Raw genomic sequence first — 27,392 nt, 5'->3', positions numbered from 1 at the left:
GCTCTTACAGAAGTCTTTCCTTGGGATGATGAAGGCATGAATTACTGAGTTATAAGTTACTGTCATCAGAACTTTGCAGTCTAGTATATCATCTCTTTCTGATAGACGTTGTTGTGTCCTGAGCCTGCTGTTGCAATGGTCCCGGGCATTGCAGAAGCTACCCGGGACCAGACTGAGTGGCACCGGTTTTGCGTGCATGCGCAAGGCGCGAAAAGCACCTGTTTTGCTGCCATTGTGTCCGGGGATCTGGTCATATAAAAAGAGGCCTGCGTGCCTTTGCTCGTTGTTGGTGTTTTGACTGAAAACAAAATAAAGAGTTGTTCCTTACAAGATGTGTCTTCATCATTCGCCGCTATTGGAAGGACTTAACAGATGTACTTCTATTTTAATGGTAACATGCAGCTTTTGTCTGTTTTTCTGTTTCAGTTGTTACATATTCTCTTCTATTTGTAGATGTCTAATAGCAAATTCTACTAAGACTACACATTCAGAAGATCTAAGAATGCTGGAGAAAGTACATTTTAACTAAGAAAGTCCAGTTACCTTTTGAAAAGCACTTTGGGACAACGATGACTTCGATGACTGAGCATCTCCATAGACACTTACACCTAGAAAACTTTAGGAAAATAAGCTCTTAGATGGCAAAAATGCATCTAACACACTTACAAAACTTCCATATTAGCCATTTCCTAAAAAACTCTTCATTTTAAGCCCCATTTTTTCTCTAAAAATATTAATTGCCACATTTGTGTTCTCATTCATTACATTCATAACATCTAATCTCATTGTATATTTCTGAAAAACATAATTTTTCATGGCTCCTTCCCAAAATCATCCTTTCCAGTTTACTACCACTGAATGAAGCATGACTAATAGTACAACAAGTTCCCCAAGGACTTTTCTTCTTTAGAAGTAATGCGTATTTGTCAGTACAACAATAATGTGTTCAAGATCAAAAATACTCATAAAGGAGGTTCAGATCTCCTTTATGAGTATTTTTGATTTTGAACACATTTTGCAGAGAACAGCAACAAGAACGATCAGGGGACTGGAGGCTAAAACATATGAAGAATGGTTACAAGAATTGGGTACATTCTAGTCTAATGAAAAGAAGGAGTAGGGGTGACATGATAGCACTGTTCCAATATTTGAGGGGTTCCTACGAAGATGAAGATGTCAAACTATTTTCCAAAACACCAAAATGCAAAACAAGAAATAATGGATGGAAACTAATCATGGAGAGAAGCTACCTAGGACTAAGGAGAAATTTCCTAATGGTGAGAGCAATAATCCAATAGAATAGTTTGCCTTCAGAAGTTATGGGTGGTCCATCACTGGAGGTTTTCAAAAAGAGATTGGACAACCATTTGTCTGGTATAGAGTCTCTTGCTTGAGCAGAGGGTTGGACTAGAAAACCTCCAAGGTCCCTTCCAACTCTATTCTTCTATGTTCTACTTTCTATGTTCTAGATTAATTCAACAGTTCTGCAAGCCCCATACAATAGAGTAAAAATATGTTTCAAAATAGATGGTGGGCAATATGTTATTTCAGTGTTTTACTGAAGTTAAAAATCCAATCTTACCATTTTCTTCTCTCCTACAACTGCATCTCTTAACTATAATCTTATTAGGACTGTCATGGGATAACTTGTAACCCAACAAGTTATCAACATGGTCTCATGTGAAATTAAAAAACTAAGAGGCAAGAGCTTCCATACTTGAGAAAATGGAATAGCTATTTCATTTAGTTTCATTTATTATTTAGAAAATGTCATCTACCCTTTAATGGTTCTTGGTGATTTACAGAACTATAATAAAAACATCCATAAAGGTAGCATTAAAAGCTAACAGATAGAAAACACCAACTAAAACAACATCATTAAATACTGGCATAAATAAATATGCTTTAAGAAAGGCATTGGTCTGGCTTAACTCCAAAGGCAATTTCTTCTACAGTTTTTGAATACAGATGTATAGTTCTATCAATCTTGTTTTTGTCAAACATTTCATTTTACCATCTGTGAATCCTGTTCTGCTGTCCAGCTGTTATCCACATATTCAAATATATTTCTGTGATCACTGTTTTTCTGTATTCAACGTACACAACAAGTAGTTCTCAATGGCACCACATCCACATGGAGAGAAGTAAGCAGTGGGTTACCATAAGGTTCCGTCTTAGGCCCAGTACTCTTCAATATCTTCATAAATGACTTAGATGAGGGAATTGAAGGGGAACTCATCATATTTTCAGATGACACCAAACTGACAGGATCGAAAAAGATATAGACAAACTTGAACAATGGGCCCTATCCAACAAAATGAGTTTCAATGTGGAGGAAAGCAAAGTTTTACATCTAGGCAGGAAAAATCAAAGGTACAAGTACAGACTGGGTGAGACCTGGCTCAAAACAGTAACTGTGAGATGAACCTTGGAGTCCTACTGCAGGGCTTTTCAACCGGTGATATGCGTACCACCAGTGGTACTTTAGCACCTGGCTGGTGGTATGCGAGTCCTAGCTAATTGTAGTGGGGGAGGAAACCAGTTAAAGCGGAGTTGCACAGACCTGGAAGAGATCAGCTGGAGCTGCAGAGCTTGGCAGAATCCTCAGGATCTGCCACATGGCAAGATGGTAATTGGAGCTTCCAGTGCACCCGGAAGAGAAAAGTAGGAGGAGGGCGGAGAGAAGAGAAGGTATAAAAGGGGAAGACCAAGAAGAGGAGAGGCTTTTCTTACCAAAGCAGCGAGGGGAGACAGAGCGAGTGGCCTGTTTTTGGAGGAACAGTAAGCAAGCGGCCTGTTTTCGGAGAAAGGGTGAGTGAGCAAGGGGTGTGTTTTCCAGGGAAGCATAAGCAAGTGAGCTGGGCAGGAGCCCAGGATCAGCGCGTGCACAGCTATAGCCAATCAGCTATAAAACCACATTTCTGGAATTCAGGTTAGTTTGGGGTAAATATTAAGGCAGCCATAATTTATTTTCCAAATCTGGATGAAGAAAGTTTAGAAAGCTTCAAATGGGAGGGCTTCCTTGTTCCCAGATATCAGACTGAGGAGGGCTAGGAAAATCTTTTTTTGTTTGGGAGACAGAAGGGTTCCATTGGATGTGGCGTTTGGTGGCCTTTTGTGTGTGGGGGAGAGTGGAGGTTGTAAGGATTAAAATGGGGAAAATAGGCTGCTAATCTGGGAATGCAAACAAAGGTGCTGGGAGTCATCTCTAATTAGGGACTGGTCATTTTTGTCTTGAAAAATGGACTTGCAGAAACCCTGAAAAGATATCTGGATTCTTCAGAAGGACCCTGTTGCCTTTCCTGTTGTATTAACAATTGCTGAGTTATTGCTAAGGCTCAGAGTTTGCTCATTCGTCCAGAATTTTTTATTTCAATAAAACAGTATGTTTTATTCTTTTTTTATTGTTGCCTTAAGATGAATTGGGAATCTTTGCCCAATCGTATTTGTTGGGGTATATTTCCCCTCAATCTACCCAGTAGGGTCCTACCTGTGGTATTCTAGTTCAGCAACAAGAAATCACATTAATTTGAGAAGGTTGCAGCCGTCTGTCTGTGAGAATTGATCCTCTCTAGGAATTTCTTCTCTCTGACAAAAGCAGGGAGGGGTATGGAATCCTGAATGATCTCTATGTAAATCAGGTGGTTTTGAAGAAGGATATCCATTGCTTTCTGAAAAGTACTTATTAAAGGTGCTGTCAACTTGAATAAAATATGTAAAATTCTTCAATGCAGTTTTGTGGGTGGGAGCAGATGCTCCTATGTAGCTAGGTAGCCACATCAGTGAAAGGTCTGAAGCAGCAGTGCTTTAACTGAAAAATGAGCTCTGACTGGTAGGCAGCTCACTGAACACCTTGTGCGTGGAAGTTGGTTGCACAACAGCTAAATTATTAGACATATGAATATTTCTGTAATAAGGTAATCATTACTAGAAAAGGGATTAAGTATAAATTACTGATAAAAGTAGTTATCATTTAATGACTGCCTTATTTAGCAACAGTTCAGAGTTACTGACTGATGGAAAAAATAACTGGGCAACCTATCCTTGCATTTAGAATCCTTGCAGGTCTGTAAAGCTTCATAAGCACAGCAGTGGCATCTCTTAGCTACTGCCTTACTTAATGACCAGTTCCAAATGTGGATGGTAATTGAGGATATCTGTATTGTCATAACCCAAAGTACAGCCATTTTCAGAATGAGTGACCAGGTACAGTAAATATATCTGAAAAACTTCTCAAATGTGGAGCATCTGGGTGGGTGTATTTTATCATTTTATTCCTTTTTTTGTTGTTACGTTTTTATACTTTGCTAAGCCACTGGTGGTACTCAAATATTGTCATGTCCTAAAGGTGGTACAGTCTGTGAAAAGGTTGAAAAGCCCTGTCCTAGTGGACGATCACTTGACTATAAGCCAGAAGTGTGCAGCAGCAACCCAAAAAGCTAATTAATCAGCAGAACAATTTGCCTTCAGAAATCATGGGTGCTCCATCACTGCTGGTTTTTAAGAAGAGACTAGACAGTTGCTTGTCTGAGATGATATAGGTTCTCCTGCTTGAGCAGGGGGCTTAAGTAGAAGACCTCCAAGGTCCCTTCCTATTCTATTCTATTCTATTCTATTCTATTCTATTCTATTCTATTCTATTCTATTCTATTCTATTCTATTCCCAGTATTTTGTCCCTAGGGTTAATGATTTCATTTACAGTCTAATGTTTACAACATCCAACCAGGGCTATGGAAAATCCATAACCTTGCATCACTCAGACACTTTTTCTTATCCTAAATTAATTTATAAACAGATTTTGTGCACCTATATGTACAGAATGGAGAAAAGGAAGGAAGGAAGGAAGGAAGGAAGGAAGGAAGGAAGGAAGGAAGGAAGGAAGGAAGGAAGGAGCAGCTCATTTTCAAATTAATTGTGGGTAATATGGATACAAAATAGGAAGATGATTGCTTCTTTATTAGTATTCAGATGCCCTTTGAATTACTGCATTATGTTGGTAAAACACCCTTAGTAAGGAACCAGGGTGATATACAAGCCCTGTTTAGGTATTTACAGAATGGAACACACACTTTCCTATTCTGCCAGCTAGGAGAACTTCCAAATGCAAAACACAAATACAAAAATATAACACGAAAACTGCATGGTTGTATTAGCCAAAGGATTCAACTAACCCCAAAGACCTGATTTTTACAGATATACATAATTAGTTGCAATATCCAACACTATTTATGGACACACCCAAGACGGAGATCATCATTCTGAATTATGCACAGAGTGACCATACCCCCCTTCTTCCTGGGGAGGGGGAAATCATCTTCAAAAACTGCAATCAGTGAAATTGGCATTATAAGAGATAGTACTGTTGCTTTGTATTCTTTCTTCACTTCAGTTATTGAAAGCCTATAGGGGCTTTTTCTTTTCTTTTTGCAGTTATATCCAAAATATAAATTAAAACACAGATGTGCCTGTAAGAAAAGCTTCTTGTCCCCTTTTTTTTCTGCAACACTTCTAAGCTTTTAAGAAGGCTTTTTAGGAGATTTGATTCAACAGGACTGCTGAAAGAGAGAGGAGGTGGCAACAGTTGCTTCCACGAATTTCCAAAGGTTCATTTATGCTTCGGGCAGTGCTTTTTTTGTAAAAAAAAAAAAAAAGGTGCCGGAACTCACACCCGTCATACAACCCGCCTTGCCTACCCTACAAGGTTCCACCCCAAAAAGGTGCCGGAACTCCGTTCTGGGCGTTCTATGACAAAAAAGCCCTGGCTTTGGGACATTTTTATCTTTCTTAGCATTCTGTGCTTCTGACATTTATGAGACCATCTATAGGAGTCCTTCTATACTTTCAGAGAGAGTTTGGGAGATTTTTGGTAATTGAATTTTGGTAACTAAAATAAAGGACTATTTATTTCTGTAAACTTCCTTTATTATCTTCACAAATATACTGCATATAATTTCAATACATTTGAATGGCACTGAAGAAAGTTTGCTAATACATTGTGTTATTCAGCTGATTACTACTAAGACAATGTCAATCGGATAGAATATTCCAATAACCTGACATTATAAAATTGTACATTTTTGTAGATTTTTCTTCTATTAATAGCAGCCAATAAGATGGAGAAAATGATTTTTCCTATAATATTGCTATGAGAAACTGTATGCCTGTTTTAGGGTCAACATATTATTCATTTATCTCTTGGATTCCAGGCAAAGTATTAATTCAGCTAACTTCAGATCAATAGTGAAATATATGCTTCATCTCTCCCTCCCTCCCTCTCTCTCTCTCTCTCTCTCTCTCTCTCTCTCTCTCTCACACACACACACACACACACACACACACTTATCACTGTAGCAAAACCAGGCTCACCTACAGTCACCAAATCACTTTTAAGATATAACATAATTTGATTTCCATGCATACAAGCAATAATACAATATATATTAGAAAAGCTTTGATACTTTAACTGAGTGGCACTGAGCAAAAAAATCCCAGGATTTATATACCTTTGACCCATTATTGCAAAACAAAGAAAGACAAAGGCAAAAAGAAAAAGAAAAGAAAAAGAAAAGAAAAAGGCAGACATAGTAGAAATTGCACCATAATGTTGTAATATGTTGCATAAACCCATCCAAATAAATTATTATTTATTCCTTCCTAATAGGTCATCATGCTTCCTATCCTATCTTTGAGATATGATAGAAACATATTGGGCTATAGGTTCCAGAACCAAGTCTTCCACCTGTCACCACTCATTAAATTCAGCTTTCATACAAGGGCAATTTAAAAGGTTCTTCTATTTGGGTGGCATCTGATATACTGTATGTCCCCAACCATTTTGTCTGAATGCAATCTTTAGACTACCACAATGCTAAAAACTATGTCTATGAATGATGTTATTCAGATACATTTCCCTAGTTAAGGTTTATCTGTTGAATTTCCTCATAAAAGAGTCATTCAGCAGAATCACAAGCAAGTAATTATAGATTCACCAGCATTTCCATTATAAAATCCATTTAGCAGGGGCGGGGGGAGAGTGAGCATTTCTATCATTTCAGAAAATGTCAGATGGAAAGCTGGCACACAGATTAGCAGCCAAGATGCAAATTTGTTTACACAAAATATTTAAATTTGTTCAGCTGCTTTTAATTTACAAACCAGCCAGAAAACTGAAACTTCAAAGCTTCTTTCCTTTTATGTGTTTCAGCCAAATTCTCCATCAAGGTACAACAATCTGGAAGGGATTAACAAAAAAAAAAAAAAAAAAAAAAATCCTGATCTCATTCCTCTATATTGCCATCCTTTTTACTGAGATACAATTTGACTGAATTTAAGAAGACAAAAGAATGTTACTGAATTTTCTAAAGCTTTTACTACGTCTGCTTTTGATTCTGTTTGAATGAACTGATAATTTATCACACAATTCAGGAAGATGAGAGATGAGATTAGTGCAAATTTTAATCGGTCAAAATTTTATTTCTGTTGTGGAGATCCACACAAGGTGATCTACAGTGAAACAAATTGTATGTTAAGTATGGAAAACTACCATAGAAATCAGCCAACTGTTGCTTTTCCACTAGTACATTATAGTGACAACTGGACTTGTTGATGAGGCCATACACACAATAATTCCCATGTGGAAACAGAGAAATAGGAATAACTGATCCTCATATTTTATAAAGTAGCCAGAGGAATGTTTATACTGGGAAACTCCAGAAGTCCCAATGTTCACTATAGATGCTCACTACAAATACTCATTATAGTATATACCCATTAAAACCTTCAAGTCTGCTTCTCTCCAAATCATCCCCCAAATCATATATATAAACATATATATATATATATATATATATATATATATATATATATATATATATGATTCTAAGCACCATTCACTATACTTTAAATAACACTAAACCATATAACTGAACTGAACTATGACTTTCTAGAGACTTGCTATAATAAATCTCACATATAACAATAACAGATTAATGTTCTTTGTTGTATAATGGCATGGGTTTGGGGTAACACACATAATAATTCTCTTAAGTTAATTTTCAAAGTTTGCAGCATAGTTGATAAACAATTGTGCAAAAATATTCCTCTGCCAATAGAATGACAGTCCAGATACTTAGCCTATGCAATAAACAGTCTGCCAATTTAACACTACATTACAGTCCACTCATCGCTTCAGAATTCACCTCAATGCTATCATCTTTCATCAGTGTGCAAAGATGGTGTAGTATTATTCATACTCATTCTTCAGACCAGACTAGCTGACAAACTAGTTTGCAATTAAAATCTATATAATGTAGTTGGGAGGAGAGGAGAGGAGAGGAGAAGAGAGGAGAGGGAAGACTCCTTATTACAAAGTTTGCTTTCTGCTGAGGGTGAAAAGGCTTATTCTCAAATCATTGAGCAAGATCCATCACACCAGTTAATCTCTTACAACATGGGTGTCAAACTCGCCACGTCACATGACGTGTCGTGACATATCGCGACTCCTTTTGCATTGCCAGCAATGGGATGGGCGCGGCTTCAGTATGATGAAACCAGCCCGCGGGCCAGCAGTTTGACACCCCTGTCTTACAAGAACAGAGAGTAAACCCAGAATTTACTGGAGTTTAAAAGAATTGTGTAGATGATATTCTCCCTTGCAATGTTCATTATTCTACAAATATTTTCCACCCATCCATGTTTATATACATACTTGATATTTTATATATTTTTGAAAGCCAGTACCACAAATGGGGTCTGCAACCAAGAAACTAAAAGACACTTGGTCCTGGGGAGGAAAGCTATGGCAAATCCAGACAGCATACTAAAAAGCGGAGACATCACCCTGCCAACAAAAGTACATATGGTCAAGGCCATGGTTTTCCCAGTTGCAATGTCTGACTGTGAAAGTTGGACCATAAGAAAGGCTGAGCGGAAAAGAATTAAGGCCTTTGAACTATGGTGCTGGAGAAGACTCCTGTGATTCCCCTGGACTGCAAGGCAATCCATCCAGTCAGTCCTACAGGAGATCAACCCTGATTGCTCTTTAGAAGGCCAGATCCTGAAGTTGAAACTCAAGTACTTTGGCCACTTAATGAGAAGGAAGGACTCACTGGAGAAGAGCCTAATGCTGGGAAAGATTGAGGGCAATAGAAAAAGGGGACAACAGAGAATGAGGTGGCTGGATGGAGTCACTGAAGCAGTACTGAGAGCTTAAATGGACTCCAGAAGATGGTAGAGGACAGGAAGGCCTGGAGGAACATTGTCCATAGGATCACGATGGGTCAGACAAGACTTCGCAGCTAACACAAAGTAGATCCATTATTCCTATTAATCAAGTGTGAATATCAAGCCCAACCATTTCCTTCTGTATTTCAAGTTAGAAATCAAGCACAAACTTTGTCAGGTGATTTGTGTTAAGAAATAGCTATTTACCATATTCAACTGGTGAGTCTTATGAATCAGCAAAGACCTCTCAGTTTATCCAAAACTTTTCATGCTGGTTCATATTGTCCTAAGCATTTTTAAAGATTTTGATTATCAAGAGATATGGTGATTAAAATAATCTTAACATCTATGCCTCCATTCAACCCCCCTTCTTCTTTAGCCTTTTCGCCTTGGTATTATTAAATTATTCCCATTTTCATCTGGTATGAAAAAAATATATAATCCACTAATGTAATTAAGCTTGGAAACATTTTAGATACAAGCTTTAAAGGAGCTTCACATCACTGCACACACACACACAGACACACACACACATTACTTGCTGTAGCACATTTCATTGCATGCCCAAGATTTTAATCAAAGACTCTGAAAACAGGTTGAAAGCTGGCAACAATTCAACTAATGTTTTGCCAAGAAATGTTTAAAAGTGCAAGCTCTCTATAGACCTGTATACATTAAATGGAGGTTTAATTAAATTTGGTAAGACTGCAGGCACATGCTTAGTGCATAATATATGAATGCACAATCATTTATATATGACAATTATGGTTGTGTTCACCAAATACAGCTGGGTTCCATATTTCATTAAAGCTAATGGATTATTACCACCATCACTATGATATCATTTTCATTATTTCAAAAATAGAGGTTCTATTTTGGAATGACTACAGTAGATGGGTGTTTTCCAAGCAGCCATGCTTAAAGAAATGTTTTACATTGTGATATATTTTCCTGAAAGAAAAGTTCTAAATATTTCACTTAGCAATATGGGCAGTCTAAAATACCTCAGTGATTTTATTTAGATCAGGGGAGTGAAACTGCCAGCCCATGGGCCGAATACATCATAGCAAAACTGTGCCCACCCCATTGCCGGCAATGGAAAAAAAGCTGTGATATGTCACAACACATCACATGACATTGCTAATTTGACACCCTGATTTAGAGGCTACTCCTTAGATCTGTTGTCATGTTCTAACACAGAGATTGCATCATTCATGAGTTATTTTTCAAGACTTAAGGAAATACTTCTGTCTGAAAAGTCCACCCAAACCCCAACTTCAAGGGATTAAGCAGCTGCTGTCCATGGTTCTTAAATGATTACCCCTATCCAGATCAAGAACATCTGAATTTAGCTTACTCTTTAACTACATGGTATCTTAGAATCATATAACTGAACTACTTAAAGCACTGAATACAACTTCCTGCTCAATACTTTAATCCAAGTTAAAGCTGGCTGAAGAATTATGGGAGTTGAAGTCCACAACTCTTAAAGTTGCCAAGGTTGAGGACCCCTGGTCTAGATGACACTGGTTGCCATTTGAAATGTTTCACATCATTCCAGTTCATTTCTTTGATACTTTTAGTTGCCCTGAGGAGATTGTATACATGAGTTGCACATTTACAAAAACTTCTTTTTGTGTCTCTAGCAGCTGACTTTAAATTCCAGAGGATCCTTCTGCATATCTGCAAAAATCCTTTCCACCTATTAGGTAATCAGAGAGGAATGAAAAGCAGTTTGTCATTAAAGAAGAAATGATTCTATGTACCTCAATGATACAATTTTGAAGTGTACTTCACTCAAAGCATGGTCAAAATTCAACACCCCCTTAAACTGCTGCTATTTTACAGAGCAACATGATTAGAATTGTTATTTGGTTTTGTTTCCTACTACTGAATGCAGATTATATACATATTCAAGTCATGTCCTACAGATTCAGCATCTTCAGTATAGCTTGCTACAGGTCATATAGCCAAATGAGCAATTTGCTTCCTCAGTTCTGGGACCAAATTGATTTGATTTATTCTTTTTTACATTAACCTAATCATTGGCTAGATTTACTCAGAGGGCAGGATTGACTGAAAGGATCAGTTGCATCAAGAAACAGCCTGAAGACTAGATCCTTGCAATTCTCTGAGAATGTCAATTGAACATTTGGAAGTAAGATATTCATTTAAAAACTAACTAAACAAAACACTTCTAATGGTGTACCATTTAAAGAGGAACATTTAATGTCAACTACGCAAGACGGCACAATTTCCCCAGAGAGGTCCATATTAGATTTGTTAAAAATCTGTCCAAGATGAAATATTATTTAGGATCAGAGACGACCCACTGGAATATCAAGGCAGACAGCTAATTGTGCTTAAGCAAGTACCAAAAAGGGTAAGAGATATAAGAAGACCTTACCAACAAATAACTTCTAAATTGATAAAGACAAATATTAATTTTAGATGGTTGGTACCGGAAGGGATTATGGTCATGTGGCAGGAAAAGAGGTTTTGGCTGGACACAATTGACAAAGTGGAGGAATTCTATAGACAAAATTTTGGAAGTGAGGATGAACTAGTTGAAAGACAGGCAAGAGAAGAAGGTGAGACCCCGCTACAGCCCACAGAAGGAAAGGAACTACAAATGAAAGAGAAGGGAATTGGGAGTGGCGATGATATAGAGACTGAAAAAGACAATGGGAAATATGATGAAGATAGACCTAAAGCAACCAAAGAGGTTAGATCAACAAGGATGCCAGTTGAAAGAAAAGTACAAGCTAAAGAGTCTAGACCAACAATAGTAATAAGATCTAAACATAGATAAAGAGGCAAAAGGAGCAATTGAGATTATATTCCTAAACGTTAATAGTTTTAATTCCCCCCTGAAGAGGAAAAAATTTCTAAATAAATTGGGTAAGATGAATTTAGACATAATAATCCTGCAAGAAGTGCATATTAAAAAACAGCACCAACATCTACGAAATTGCTCCAAACTGGGAAAAATGTTTGCAGCACTCTCACAACAACAAAAAAAGCAGGAGTAGTAGCATATATTAATGAGGAAATTCCAACAAAACATATATATAATGATGAAAATTGCAGAATCTTAATAATAGAAGAATTTTGAACAAAATAAAAATAGCTCTGATGGGAATCTATGCACCCAATGAAGGCCAGAAAAATTTTTATAAAAAATTACATAGCACTATTAGTGAATTTGATTATGACAACTTTGTATAGTGGGAGACTTCAATGCAATCAAGGATAGACAATTGGATTATAAAAGTGATAAGACCAGAAAAGGAATTAGACCAACACTACCTAGTACTTTCTTAGAAATTGCGGAGGAGTTCAACATTCAGGATATTTGGAGGGAGAGGAATACAGGGAAAAAGCAGTATACATATTTTTTGGGGTGATACCTCTCATGGTCCAGGATAGATATGGCGTGGTTGTCAACAGACCTGAATTCAGAAGTGAAAGATGTTATAATTGATACAAATTCATGGGCCGATCACAATCCAATTAGAATTAAATGGAAAGGGCAAAAGAAAACGAGGAGGTGGACTCTAAAAAGAGCAATTTTAAATCACAAAGAATTTAAATTGAAATTAGAAGAGCAAATGGGTCTATTCTTCCAGATGAATAAAAAGGAAGACACAAATTCTCAAAACTTATGGGACACAGCCAAAGCCTACATGAGAGGTATCGCAATTGCTTATATGCTAGGGAAAATAAAACTAAAATACAGCGACAAAGAAATCTTGAAGAACTTAGTAGAGTATAGGAAAATCTACAAAATGAATCCAAAGGCGCGACCTGAAACAACAAATAGATTTAATTAAACATAAGATAAATATTTTTGAAAAGGAAGAACAAATAAAATGTACCAAACAAAATTTCTTTGAAAATGCCAATAAACCAGGTAGATGGTTGGCTTACAGGATAAAGAAACATAACGATAAAAAGAGGATTAACAAACTATACAATGAAAAAGGAGAGATGATTTACCAGAATGAAAGAAAGAAAATGGTGGCCTATGAGTTTTATAAGAAATTATATGAAGATGTAGAACGAAAAAACAAGGATGACATATTAAAATATTTGCAATCAGCTGATCTACCAAAAGTTTCAGAGGAAACTAAAAATATGTTAAACAAAGAGATAACACCTTTCTTGACACACAAAAGGCATTCGATAATATGAAATGGGACTTTATGTTTAATCAATTGGAATACATGGACTTTGGGAAGAATTTCATAAACATGTTCAAAGCAATTTATTCCAAACAGGTAGCTAAAGTGATAATTAATGGAGAAACTACTAAAAAATTCCAAATCCAAAAAGGCACAAGGCAAGGTTGCCCGCTATCTCCACTACTGTTTATACTATCCCTGGAGGTATTAAATAGAATAATTCGGAAGGATGAGTATATCAAAGGTTTAGAGATTAAGAGGGAAAATTTTAAATTGCAAGCTTTTGCTGACAATCTTATTTTCATACTCGAAGAACCTTTAGAATCAGGGACAAGGCTAATGGAAGTACTGGGTGAATATGATGAAATGGCAGGCCTAAAGATAAACAAGGAAAAAAACCAAAATACTTGTGAAGAATATGATTAGATCACAGAAAAACGAATTAGCTGATAAATTAGGTATTCAGATCACAAAAAAATAAGATACTTAGGGATACATCTAACAGCTAGGTGTGTAACAATTAAAAGAGACAATTATGACAAATTAATGGACCAGATTGAAACAGACTTGGACACCTGGACAAATCTCCAGCTTTCTTTCATGGGTAGAATTGCCATAATTAAAATGAACATATTACCTAAAATATTATTCCTATTTCAATGTATACCAATTAGATTAGGAAAGGAATTCTTTCGAAATTTCAACCAAACCATACTTAAATTCATTTGGCAAGGGAAAAAAACAAGGATTAAATTAAAACTATTACAGGATGCTAAGGAAAGGGGGGGTCTCGGCCTCCCCGATCTGGAAAAATACTATCAATCTACAATTCTACTGAGGATGCAGAATTGGATTTGACTGGAAAATCAGAGATTATTAAAACTGGAAGGTCATGACATGCAGACGGGATGGCATGCCATGTTATGGGATGAGAAGCATAAAGTTCACCAGTAATTCCAGAGGCACTACATCAGACAGGCTCTAATAGATGTATGGATAAAATCCGATGACAGAACTATAGGCAAGTCCCCAATTGGATCTCAACACTAGAAATGTACATACACCCAAGGTTCATTCAGTTGGGGAAAGTAATAACCTATAAAAACATACTAGATGAGAGAGGAGAATTAAAATCGAGGAAGAATCTCCAAGATGCAGGGATAGAATTAGAATGGGGGGCATACCTCCAACTACAAGCAAGATATAGGCAGGATAAAAAAGAATGGGGTATATAGATAGAACCAACAGAACTAGATAAAATTTTATTAGGTCCCAAGGATAAAATGATTAAAAAATGTATCATTTTCTTTTAGATCAGACAATGTATGAAGAACAGGTTAAGGAGACCATGTTGATTTGGAGTAGGGATTTTGGTTTCAGTATCGACCTGCATATTTGGCAAGAACTGTGGGAAAGAAATAGGAAACTCACCTTAGCTACCTCATATAGGGAAAATCTTTACAAGATGTTTTAGAGATGGCATTTCCCACCGTAAGGCTAGCCAAAATGGGTTCAAACATCTCACCCCTATGCTGGAAATGTAAAACAGCAATAGGATCATACTACCATATGTGGTGGGAATGCCCAAAGACTTGTGAGTATTGGAACAGGACACGAAACTGGTTGAGGGATATATTAACACCGGAATTAGAGTTAAAACCTGAACTCTTCTTGTTGGGAATAACGACAGAAAAATATGACAAGGGAACAATCTATCTGCTGCTACACATCCTGACTGCAGCTAGGCTTGCTTTTGCGCAAAAATGGAAGAGCAAGGAAATTCCCACAGAGGAAGAGTTAATATATAAAATATTAGCATGTGCGGAAATGGACAGGCTCACAATGATAACAATAATAATAGTAGTAAAGTTGGAAGGGACCTTGGAGGTCATCTAGTCCAACCCCCTGCTCGGGCAGGAAACCCTACACCATTTCGGACAAGTGGCTGTCCAGTCTCTTCTTAAAAACTTCCAGTGTTGGAGCATTTACTGCTTCTGGAGGCAGGCTGTTCCACTGATTAATTGTTCTCACTGTCAGGAAGTTTCTCCTTAGTTCTAGGTTGCTTCTCTCCTTGATTAGTTTCCACCCGTTGCTTCTTGTCCTGCCTTCAGGTGCTTTGGAAAATAGCTTAATTCCCTCTTCTTTATGGCAGCCCCTGAGATATTGGAATACTGCTATCATGTCCCCCCTTGTCCTTCTCTTTGTTAAACTAGACATACCCAATTCTAGCAACCGTTCCTTATATGGAGGATGTCGTCCTTAAAAGACAAATGTGGATCAGTTTATTATGAAACCTGGAATAAATTTTACCACTGAAGGAATTCGAAGAGGACGGCTGGGATTAAAGATGAATGTTAGGATAGAAATATATGTTATTTTAGAATAAGTATTGTATATAAAATGTAGATGTATATGTAGAGATGAAGAATTGATTGTAAAAAGTGGAATAATCTGATAAGAATGTATATACTGGAATGTCACGTTAAATCCAATGTTTGCTTTTTTAACTGTATTATAAATAAAATTTGTAAAAAAGAAAGAAAGAAAATGAGACAAGGCATAGAATTTTCTGGCAGAAAAAGTATTCTCATGATAAATCTGATTAATAACATTTTAAGGAAGGACTATGTATATGTATACTTCCATAAAATGACAAGCAAGTTCCTAGTGTAGCCTGCCAGACCACAGATGGCCAATTATCCATTTTTGAACTTCCAGAAAGTGTCCAAATCTCCTGACCAAAATTTAAACCAAATTTCTGATTTTTTTCTGCAGCTTTTACCACCCTTCCCCTATTTTTCTAGTGTCATTGGCAGCTAACCAGCTAACATATTTTAAAAGCCTTGTCTGAATAAATTTTGTTTTAATCTGACCTAATCTGGCTCATAAATTTGAAGGTTGGGTTTCCACAATAAACTAAACAAAATCATGTTTGGCTGATTTATAGTTAAATTTACAAATGTGTATAATTGGCTTAAAACAGTAGATGAAGGTGCAGATAAACATAATTAACTACACTGTGCCAATACAGTGTATTGGAGGATAAAAGAACTTAAGAATGTCAAAGGCTTTCCAATTTAAAAAAAATCAAAGATATATGCAGCTATTTAAGGGAACAGAATCCTTTTCCCTTAAAAATGTAAGATCCACATTTCAAATTGCCATAAATTCTATATGAGCTAAGATGATAATACAGTTCAATTAATTCTAATTTATTGGCAATTAATGACCAAAACATGTCACTGAAATTACTATGGGTTTGTTCTTGCTTTTTATAATATGCTACAAATGTTATGTTCAACATCATCAGTTGTATGGTCTTCATATGCATGAGATGTAAAGGGTGTTAATGAAGAGGATCCAGTGTTTGGAAGTTTTCTTTCAAAATTTAATATTAACAACAACAAAAACAGGTCTCTCTAAATGCCAATTTGCAATTTAAAATACTTCCCCATTAGGCATTAGGATCACTTATTTATTTAAGTTAATCGGCAATGTAAAGCAATGTACTAAATAGCTCTTAGCACTTAGACTTATATACCACTTCATAGTGCTTTACAACCCTCTCTAAGCAGTTTACAAAATCAGCATATGGTGCCCAACAATCTGGGTCTTCATTTTACCAATCTTGGAAGGATGGAAATCTGAGTCAACCTTGAGCCAGTGAGAATCAAACTGTTGACAGTCGGCAGAATTAGCCTGCAATACTGTATTCTAACCACTGTGCTACCATGGCTCAGTGAGGTGTGTGTGTGTGTGTGTGTGTGTGTGTGTGTGTGTGTGTGTGTGTGTGTGTTTGTGAATGTATGTATGTACATTTATTAGATATATAGCCTGCATTGCCTCCAGGAACTCACAATGATTTACATTGTGAATGTCTTTCTACTTTATATCTGTGATCTGGATTGGGCCTGAAGTTATCCAATGAGTTTTAATATTTATTTTTTATTTATTTGTTAAGGAAATTTATATGGCTGTCCAATTCACTTGTGGTGACTCCTGGTGGCTTACAGAAATAATTTATTAGTTAAGAATGGATTTGAACTTGCATATTCTAATCATGGCACCTGTAAAAGAAGAAGTGGCAGAACTTGGGAAAGAGTTAAAAGAGGGAGCAGTCTAGAATCTCTATGTGGCAGCAAGCAGTCTAACTCCTTGAATTCCATTGACTCTTATCTAACTCCAAGCAAGTGCTAACTGTTAGTTAAAAATATTCCTGTTCATAGGCATTTTAGAAATATGTCAGTTTAATTGCATGGACCTGGTTTTTCATAGTGATACCACACTAGTTTAGCATTTTCTGTTTCATTTTAATTGCATTTTATTACTATTGCTCTTTTGTAGAATTTTGGGGTAGTGATGTATGACTGGATTTCAGTACTGAAAAAGAAATGGGAGGGAGAATGTCAGCAGTAACACCTCAGATTCTCAGAAAAGAGGCCACACATTCAAGAGAGGGGCTCAAGTCCTGAACTGGATGGTGTAGAGAGGAAAAGATTCAAGATAACATAGCCTAAAACTTCTCAGGTTATATTGTTAAGTTAGAACAGGGGTTCCCAACTGGGGGTGTGAGACAATATTCCAGGGGGTGCAAAAACTTGGGTTTAGAAGTTTCAAAATTATAGTGTATATGCATAATTTGTTATTTTGAACATTTGTAAGGGGTGAGAGAATATATCAGAAGCATTCTAGGGATGCGGGATATAGAAAAGGTTGGGAGCTGCTTATAGGTTATAGCTTTAGTCTGGCAAGATTAAGGTGACCAACTTTTTTACAATGAAAAGGAGGACATAAATAAATTGAAGAAAAAAATATCATAAATAAAAGAAACATTTTATTCATTTCAACAATACAGAATACACTATAATATGAGAGATGCATAATAAAAAACACTTGTAACAATAACATTTTATATTGTAATTATGCTTACATGCCACTCCCCCGCCTGCAGCCACCCCGCCAGCACTGCTGCCCCGCCATGTAGAGTGGGCCCCATGGCTCCCAAAGCACCAGCTGCACCAGCTCAGGCCCCAGGGGACAGCCCACTGTCGACACACCCCACCTGCAGCCACCCCACCAGCACCACCACCCACCCTGCACAGCCCCATGTAGAGCAGACCCCACGGCTCACACAGCATGGGGGCAGCCGGCTACCACTGCCCCTAACATACCCCCACCCGCAGCAGCCCCGCTGCCCCTGCCTTTTGCGCCCTCAGCCATTATTGCCCTAGCAGGGCTGAAGATCAAGAGAAAGTTACCGTGGCGTCGCTGCTCCAGTCTCCTCCAGGTATCTTTGGGACTAACTAGGAGATGGTGTAGTTGGGTAGCAGGGAGGGGTGCAAAGTTCCTGCCAATTCACCTTCACTGCAGACAACTTACATGTGCAAAGTTTGCCGGCCGGGTGTTTTGGCATGCTCAGTAGCAATTCCTATTGGCTTTCGAAAGCCAATAGGGGGAGTAGCACAGCTCATGAAAAAGTTGAAAAAAAACATCAAAAAAGGTGCCGGAACGCTGTTTTGAGTGTTCTATGAGAAAAAACAAAACCCTGCTGATTAGTCTTCAAATATCGAAAAGGAGGACATGTAGGAGGACACTTTTCGAGGGAGGACAGAACTTAAAAAAGGATGACTGTCCTTCCTAAAGGAGGACGGTTGGTCACCTTAGGCAAGATCCTGTCTATAAGGTATAAGTTACTAAAGATCTGGATTCAAGTGGATCTCATTGTGTCATTTCTGGGGTTGGACCTGACAAATATAAGCAGAAACTGGAACCCAAATTCCATGTTCAAATTTGGGTTTGTCCATGGTGAAAATAATTCATTTTTTTAGCAAGTAGTGACCTCCACTATGATCATTTCCACGTATTTGAAATATTATTTTTCTTAGCTCCGTTTTTTAAAAATTCTCCTTTGTCCTGTATGACCTGTTTATCTACTCTATAAAGCAATCCTTTTTGTCCTCTAGATGAGGGACAAAACACCCACATAATTGTGTTTCCTGAGTTTTAAGAGATTATTGTGTCAAAAGGAGCAGAGCAGTAATATGGGCCAATCAGATAGGATACTACGGATAATACACTTAAGCTGAATTGATATAGTGCAAGAAATGGTCAATTTTTAAAAGATGTCATTAGGCAAGAAGTAAAGTGCTGGTGAGATATAAGCTGTTGGCTAGTTTTTCTTCATTATACTTTCCTTTCCCCCAGAAATCTTAAAGAGGGAATGATGATGGTTCAAAATACAGATTCTTGAAATTTTCCTAGAACCTTCACCACATTCCATTATGATGTCTAATATTTATTTAGGTATTATCTTTTTTCCTTATATATATAAAAGGAAAAACAGTGGGAAGCGTACAAAATCTGATTCCTTAGCTTAATTTATATTGTTTCTATCCAAAGTTATAAAGTACATGAATTCCAGATTCATGGGAAGGCCTTCATAATAATTTGAAAAAACATGAAGAGATGCATGGGAAGACTGAGTTAGTTAAGAGCACTGCACAGCTCTTTTCTTGAAAGTATTTTTTTTTTATTCTTTGGCAGGCCAGTTTATCGTTTCTGAAAGATGATTTTTATTTCTCTTTTTATGTTGCCATTCACTTTATCTTGTCCTCCTCTTCCTTACTAGTTCTGACATGTCTAATATTCTTTTTAATCCTCAAACATCCACATTGATTGACATTTTGGGGTAACAATTCTTCTCACTGTTGTGCTGCCAAAATTGTTGAAGCAGTGCAGTCTCAAAAACAATAAAGAAATCCATAAAATATGCATACACAGATGTCTATATTTCTGAGGATTGAAATTTCTCCTCCCATGCATGCATAGATAAAATTCTTCAAGTGTCATCTTGTGAAATGTGTTAAGCCTTAGATTCTCGGGCTATCCAATAAGGCCAATTTCCAATACAGACTTTGTCACAAGTCTGTTGAGTTTCAGATGTTAAAATCATGTTCTGTGTATGATTTGGCATTTCTCCAAACCATTGTCATGAAGTTAATGGATGAGAGTTAAGGTTGAGGTAATCTATAGTCATAATTCACTTCAAATATTGTACAATTTGAAGGGTTAATATTAATATTAATAAAAATTTGAAGTCCTCTGTTTCTAGGCATCATCAGCAATCATACAAATCATCCCAAATATGAAGACTTGGGAAGCAGACTGAAGGAAACATTTATAATATTTCCTTCTTCTGATTTTCAAAACCAAGTTTGGGGAACTGAGTGAATGTATATTATACCTTCTTATCTGCAGTGATCTTTTACAAAGAATCCTGAAAACCAGTTCTTGCTAAGAGCTGAACATATTTTAGATAACTGATCCTACTTGCCTAGAACTATTTCTGAATTTAGGAAAAAAGTAGAAATCAGTATTGTTTACAAATCATATATGTTCTTTTTATTCAGGAAGAACAATTTTCTTGGGGGGGAATATGTCCATCATCTTATACAATATATTCAACTGGTACAATTTTTGCAAAAGTAATACATGAGGTATTACTTGTATTGTTCCCATATAAAGGAACATCAAAATTTCTTTCAGAAAACGTAACTTATTCATTGGTAGATATCAAGTAAAATTAAATAGACCTTTCTTTTCACCTAATTCTTCCACAATAATGCATAATTCATACAAACCACAAGGTTAGCTGTCAGTAATCTCAAATCACAAAATACCAATCAAATAAAAACCTCACGATGAAATTTCATCTCAGCCCTCTGGAGCTGTGTTTTTCAAGCTTGGCAACCTTAAGATGTGTGGAATTCAATTTCCATAATCAGCATCCTTTCCTCCAACCAGCATGCAAGCTGGACAATTCTGGGATTCGAAGTCCACACATCTTAAATTTGAAAAACCCTACTGTGGTATGCTTAACACCAATATGTCAGTGGACAATTCTCTTGGCACATGCAGAATCTTTATCATTCCTTTTTATGGTTTTGATATATTGACCTTAGGTTGTCATATCAACTTTTTTGAATCAACGATGGCCCATCGTTCTTGGGGAAATTCTCGTAAGGTTGTGGAAACCCTTATGACCCTCCATATTCTTGCATTCCACTTCAGTTCACCCCTACCTCTCACCCACCTATATGTTCTCCTTTTCTGCCCTTCCTCTCTGTTTTACTTTAGCTTTTCTTTTCCTTCATCTATCCTTCATTCTGTTTTTTACAATGATTTCTAAGTCATTGAAAAGTATCAAGAAAGGCCTCACTCCATTTTATTACTAGCTAGACCTGCAGTATATCCCAATGATCATGCTGGATGTTCAATGCAAGACATTCTTCCATAATAAAAGAGGTGTTAACTAATTCTCATTTTCAAAGAGGAATAGAATGGTACAAAACTATAGCTTCTTACAGACCTTCATTCTCACAATATTTTCTAGAAGCAGTTAAATTTCTAAGATTTCAAGAGTCCTTTACCACAGATGCCAGGATTCCAATGAACTCAACTTCAAGTAAATAACTTGCTCCACCTATTTTCATAGAGTGGTCTTTTAGCATCAACTCTTTCCTACCATCTTTAATTCTAAAAATCCAGTATTTCTTTTACTTGTATTATTTTAGAATACAAATTTCGTCTGGAAACCCACAAGTGCATCTTGGGTTGGACTGGGTTGGACTGAAAATTTCAATAGTTAGGATCACATGCAGAAACAAACATATTTAGATTAGCATCTGAATGAGAATTTAGGCATTTTTCATGAAGAAACTGAATGCAAATACTCCAGAACTAATTTTAGAATCTTAGAACTAGAAGACGTCTTGCAAATGATCTTCAGAAATAGGAATTTTCTACTACAGTATTCCTTAAAAATGGTAACCTTGTGTCTGCTTAAATTCATTCAAGCAAGAAAAGCCCACACAGCAGCCTATTCCTAGTAATAGCTCTAGCAATTAGAAAATAAATCTTAATATTTAGCTGACAAGTCTTCTCAAGATTCCTACCCACTGTTTACAGTCCTGCCTTCTTCAGCAACATTTTGTCTGACACAGCCCTTCATATATTCAAAAGCTGTGATTATATCTTTCAATCTTTTCTACTCTGAGAAAAAGAACTGATTTAATCTAGTTAAATTGGTTTAATAGTAATTCTCTATATACAGAATCACAGAACAGGAGATAATAACTGTTTGAGATATAGATCGGTTTATTAATATCAGAGAATAAAACAACGTTGATAATGAGACAAAATAACTAACCCTGTTAGATGCTTATACATTTTTATTTAAACATCCTAGGAGATTTAATATGTTTTCTTGGAAACAGTGATTATTTATTACATTTATATGCAGACTTTCTGCTTAAGATCAATATTCAAGGAGGCTTACACAAAATATAAAACTTGATAGTAAAATCAACTGTAATTCAAATCTAAAATCAGTAACAATTAAAAGGATGGTGAGTGAAGTATTTGTCATTTTCCTAAATACTGGGAGTTGTTATTTAGTTACTAAGTCATGTCTGACTCTTCACTATTCCATGGACCACAGCCTGCCAGATGCACCTATTGTCCACTATCTTTTGGAGTCTGCTCAAACCCCTGCCCATTCCATCTATGACACTATCTAACCAACAACCCTGCTGTTCCCCTTCTCCTTTTGCCTTCAATCTTTCCCAACATCCAAGTCTTTTTCCAATGAGTTCTCTCTTCTCAAACTATTTGAGCTTCAGCTTCAGTATCTGTCCTTTCAAAGAACTGTTAGGGTTGGTTTCTTTTAGAATTGACAGATACTGGGAGAGTGAAGGTTAAATGCGCTGGGAAAACATTCTTTAATTTGGTATCCAAGAAGAAGGCTTTTTCTCACATGCTGGACAGCCAATCATCTGGCAGTGGGAACATCTCCAGAAGTTTAACCTGCAGCCTTTATTTTATTTTTCCTTATACAAATGTTTTACAATGTTTCTTGGGCCTATGAAAACCAGCTCTCCTAGCAACAGGAAAAAATAGTTTAAACCCAGTTTGTTTCCAAATAAATAAATAAAATGGGGCAGATAGAAACAATCTCTTCTGTGTGAAAGAATGGCTTCAAATCTGTTTCAGGTAGGGTAAGGGCAAAAAGTTATACAAATGGAAACCTTGATTTCAATATAAATAAGGTATGCATTTGAAATAAGGCAATCACTGGAGTTTTTCTTCTTCTTCTCAATGGTTTCATTAGCTTTTCTACAATCAATCTATTTATTAGAAGTTCCTTCAACCCTGAAGGCCAGTTGGGCCTGTTTTCTGTCCAGCTTGTCAAGAGAGGCCTGACACAACTTTATATACTCTCTCATCCATTAAAATCTGGCACTGTCCAAAGACTTATTTTTTTTTAATCCATTATTCATTGTGAAGCCATTGTATACTCTTAAAGCAAATCTAAATCATATTATAGTTCCAAGCACCTTTACAAAGAAAGAAATCACACTGAACAAGGTGGCATCTCATTTGCACAAACTTCATATTGTGCTATTTTTTTCCCACTACTATTAGTAGTGATGGCACTGTGCTGTTTTCCTATGGCTTGAGCCCACTGCTTCTAATTCTCCCACCCCCTGGAAGTGCTAAGTAATTATTCATTTCCAACTCTCTGGGCCATCTTTTTATTCATAGTAGCAATTTCCTTCAACTTTCATTGCTTTCTTTATTTTATAAAACTTCATTTAATCTACTTCCTAAATTTTCTTTGAGAGGGTATCATAAAAGGCTCTTCCTATCTTACCTGCAGTCTAGTGTATACACTGAAAATCGTATCACAATTTCTCATTACTCTATTTGTATCACTTATTACTCCAAGTAAATATAGGAAGTGAGTTAACTCCACTATGGGAGGGAAAAACTCATTTTGTCTGAAGTATTCTAAAGTGGTACTGGATTTGTGATGGTCTCTTCAAACACACAAATAATTTCCGATCAACCAAGGATAATGTATGCATTTTAAAAAACGCATTTTTTAAAAAATCCCTTATTTTTTTCCTAGTTCATTATCAATTGGCTAACACCCACCCCCCATTTTTCAAAATATTGCAATTCTGGTCCAACAAGTGCTCTAGAACACATCCCTGATGGAGATGCAGATGAGGTAGCTATATGTCTTAAGAGATTTTGGAAAAAAATTCCTGCTTCTTTAATTATTGTAGCACATTGACTCCATGTGAACCTTATTTCACTCTTCTAGTCTGTTGGTGTCTCCCTTCTTCTCCCTGGTCAATATAGGTGTGCTCTGTGTGTGTGTGTGTGTGTGTGTGTGTGATTTATTCAAAGACCTCACGTGGGTAAAGTGTAGACATATTCAAACCAGCAAGTCACACACTGGAATTCAGACGGGGGCAGGATGGTAGATGTTTATTAATGAGCATTGCTATTTCCTAATCTGATCAACACTTCTACCTGGTTCTCTCTCTCCCCACACTTCTTCTCTCCCATTCCCTTTCTCTCTCTTTTTCCCCATGTACTCCACTAACAGCTTGTTCTGACAGTCAACAAATGTTGGTTCAGTCTCTCAGCTAAATCATTTCTCTGAAGAAATTAGGCAAATTTGATGAAGGAGCAGATTGCGTCAATGCCACAAACCCAGACCAGCTTTCTGTAATTAGGTGCATTAAAATTCCAGGCATGTCTCTTTCTAAGCCAGGACTGGAGGGGTGGATAAAAAAATGAGGTAAATCCCTTCCTCTTCTCTCCCCCCCCCACAGCACCAAGAGCCCTAACCAACCCTGAATGATTGTGCTCCATCCTTTCCTTCACCCCTCCTGCCATGCAAATGGGGACTGAACCAGCTGCGGAGCAAGACAATCAAGTGTTTCATTAAAAAAAAAGGACCCAGTTCAGTATTGGCTGGGTAGGGAGGACAAGAAGAGAAAATGCCAGTTCCTTTCAAAAGAAAAGCCAAAGCATCCAATGGGAAAGAAGGAAAAAAGAATCCAAACTCTAGATTTCTTCAAACTCCTGGGAGGTTCACCTTGATTCCTTTTGCCACAATGCTTGTTGGGGGCAGGGGGAGATTGGATGCAATGGCTGAGATAGATAGATAGATTGATGATAGATAGATAGATAGATAGATAGATAGATAGATAGATAGATAGATAGATATGAGAGAGAGAGAGAGAGAGAGAGAGAGAGAGAGATGGAGAGAGAGAGATGATAAATATTCTGCAAGCATGGTTTCTTAAGAAGAGACCTTCTCTTCTTCCAGCCTTGTTCATCCATTTTCCTAAGATCTTCCAAATTCGGTGTTTCTGGAAAGTATTGAGGAAGCAATCTCAGATTTATAAAATGCCATCTTTCGCATACTTGGCCAAAATATTCTGATCTCCAAACCTTTCCAAGTGCCTCCTGCTTGACAAATTAGGGGGCAGATGAAATGGGGGGGGGAACTGTGGCCATCCCTGGTTGATCAGGTCTACAAAAATGCTTAAACAGAGAGAGAGAGAGAGAGAGAGAGAGAGAGAGAGAGAGAGAGAGAGAGAGAGAGAGAGAGAGAGAGAGAGAGAGAGAGAGAGAGAGAATCAGAATCCACCTAACGCCACACACCCTAATACCCAACCTACAACGCAGGTTGGTGAAAATGTTTGTGAGTCTCACTCCCCCAGCCTTCCCTAACTTACAAATGGGAAGCTGGTTGGCATTGGAACAACAATGAGAAACTCCTTCAAGGAAAATGAACAGCATCTGCCAGCCTGTATCTGTGTATTTTCTCTACCAAGATCTAGTTGTATGTCTAAACAAAAACGTGTGTGTGTGTGTGTGCGCGTGTGTGCGCGCGCGCGCGCGCAGGCAGATAGATAGATAGATAGATAGATAGATAGATAGATAGATAGATAGATAGATAGATAGATAGATAGATAGATAGATAGATAGATAGATAGATAGATAACCCCCATTTTCTAAATAGCAACCTCAGGGTTGACTGTGGGGGCAAGAGTGGGGAGGATGAAAGAGGACTCCTCCAGCGTTAATTTTGTCGGAATATCCACTCGTTTCAGAACATGAAGGACCCAACTCACGTCTCCGGGTTGAGCGTCCTGCAAGAATATTTATTCGGCACAAATTTCAGTCACTGCATTGAATGCCAGCCTTGGCAAGCGAATTGCAAGCGAAAGCCTGGATTCCCTCTCGTTCTCTCTCTCTCTTTTTCCGACTCTTTCATGGGAAGGCAAGAAAAGAACCCTCAATCCCATCTCCCTCCCTCGCTCCCCCTCCGCTCCTCTTTCCCCAGTGACCGCCGATTTGGCAAAGCAAATCTGATTCCAGATTCGCGGAATAAACCAGGGAAAAACCTTGAGAAAGGACATCGCCGGCGTCCGCACACCTCGGGCAAAGCCCGAATCTCCAGCCACCATCCCCACGACCCGCCTGGCGTTGACTTGCAATCCTTATTTTTTTTTTTCCCCTCTCACTCTCTCATCCGGCTTCTTGGAGAGGGAGGGGGTGTCACATCCCTTTGCCCCGCGCCCTTACCTTTCACAGAGGAGAGCATCCAGAAAAAGACGAGGTTCCCCAAGGTAAATCCACTTTTAATCCCCATGATTTTGCCCAAGATGCACAAGTCCGGGCGGCCGCATTTCCCACATCCCCTTTGCCCCAGATTTGCGGCGGCGGCGGCTTTCCTTGGCCAGGTGGTCTCTTTGCAGTAGCAGGAAATCCTTTGCATCTTTTCCTCCGAGCGAACGAGCGGAGCGAACGAGCTTCTCCCACACCGTCACCCCCAACAGGAACTGCTGGCTTGCCTTGTCTGCCTGCCTGCCTGCCTTCGCCGTTGCCCTCCCCCCCAACCCTTCTTCTTCGCCTTCTTTCTCCTCTTCCTCCTCCTCCTCCTCTCCTCCTTGCTCGCTTCGGTCCAAGGCGCAGTGGAGGAGTTCGCGCAGAGCGTGCGTGTGTGTGTGTTTGTGTGTGTGTGTGTGTGTGTGCTGATGGTGCGCGGTCACAGCTCCAAGTGAACGGCGTTTCTGGGATACCACAGCAACCTTGACGAGCAGGACTCAACCATCTCTCCG

At 37.8% G+C, this 27,392-nt stretch overlaps 1 protein-coding gene across 1 annotated transcript in view; it reads right to left on the bottom strand.

The window, feature by feature from the left end:
- Positions 1 to 27,159, bottom strand: part of LOC120303072 (CUB and sushi domain-containing protein 3-like) — a gene marked incomplete at its 3' end in the record, with an annotated part of 446,767 nt that extends 419,608 nt beyond the window's left edge. The window contains exon 1 of the mRNA XM_039332219.1: positions 26,857 to 27,159. Coding sequence (XP_039188153.1) covers positions 26,857 to 27,049 — 193 coding nt within the window. The remainder of the gene's footprint in view (positions 1 to 26,856) is intronic.
- Between the last annotated feature and the right edge of the window lie 233 nt (positions 27,160 to 27,392).

Source organism: Crotalus tigris, unplaced genomic scaffold (assembly GCF_016545835.1).
Source record: "Crotalus tigris isolate CLP2741 ecotype Arizona unplaced genomic scaffold, ASM1654583v1 scf7180000024455.1231707, whole genome shotgun sequence".
NCBI lineage: Eukaryota > Metazoa > Chordata > Lepidosauria > Squamata > Viperidae > Crotalus > Crotalus tigris.
The sequence above is the reverse complement of the archived record's forward strand: the minus strand, read 5'-3'. Positions and strand labels throughout refer to the sequence as shown.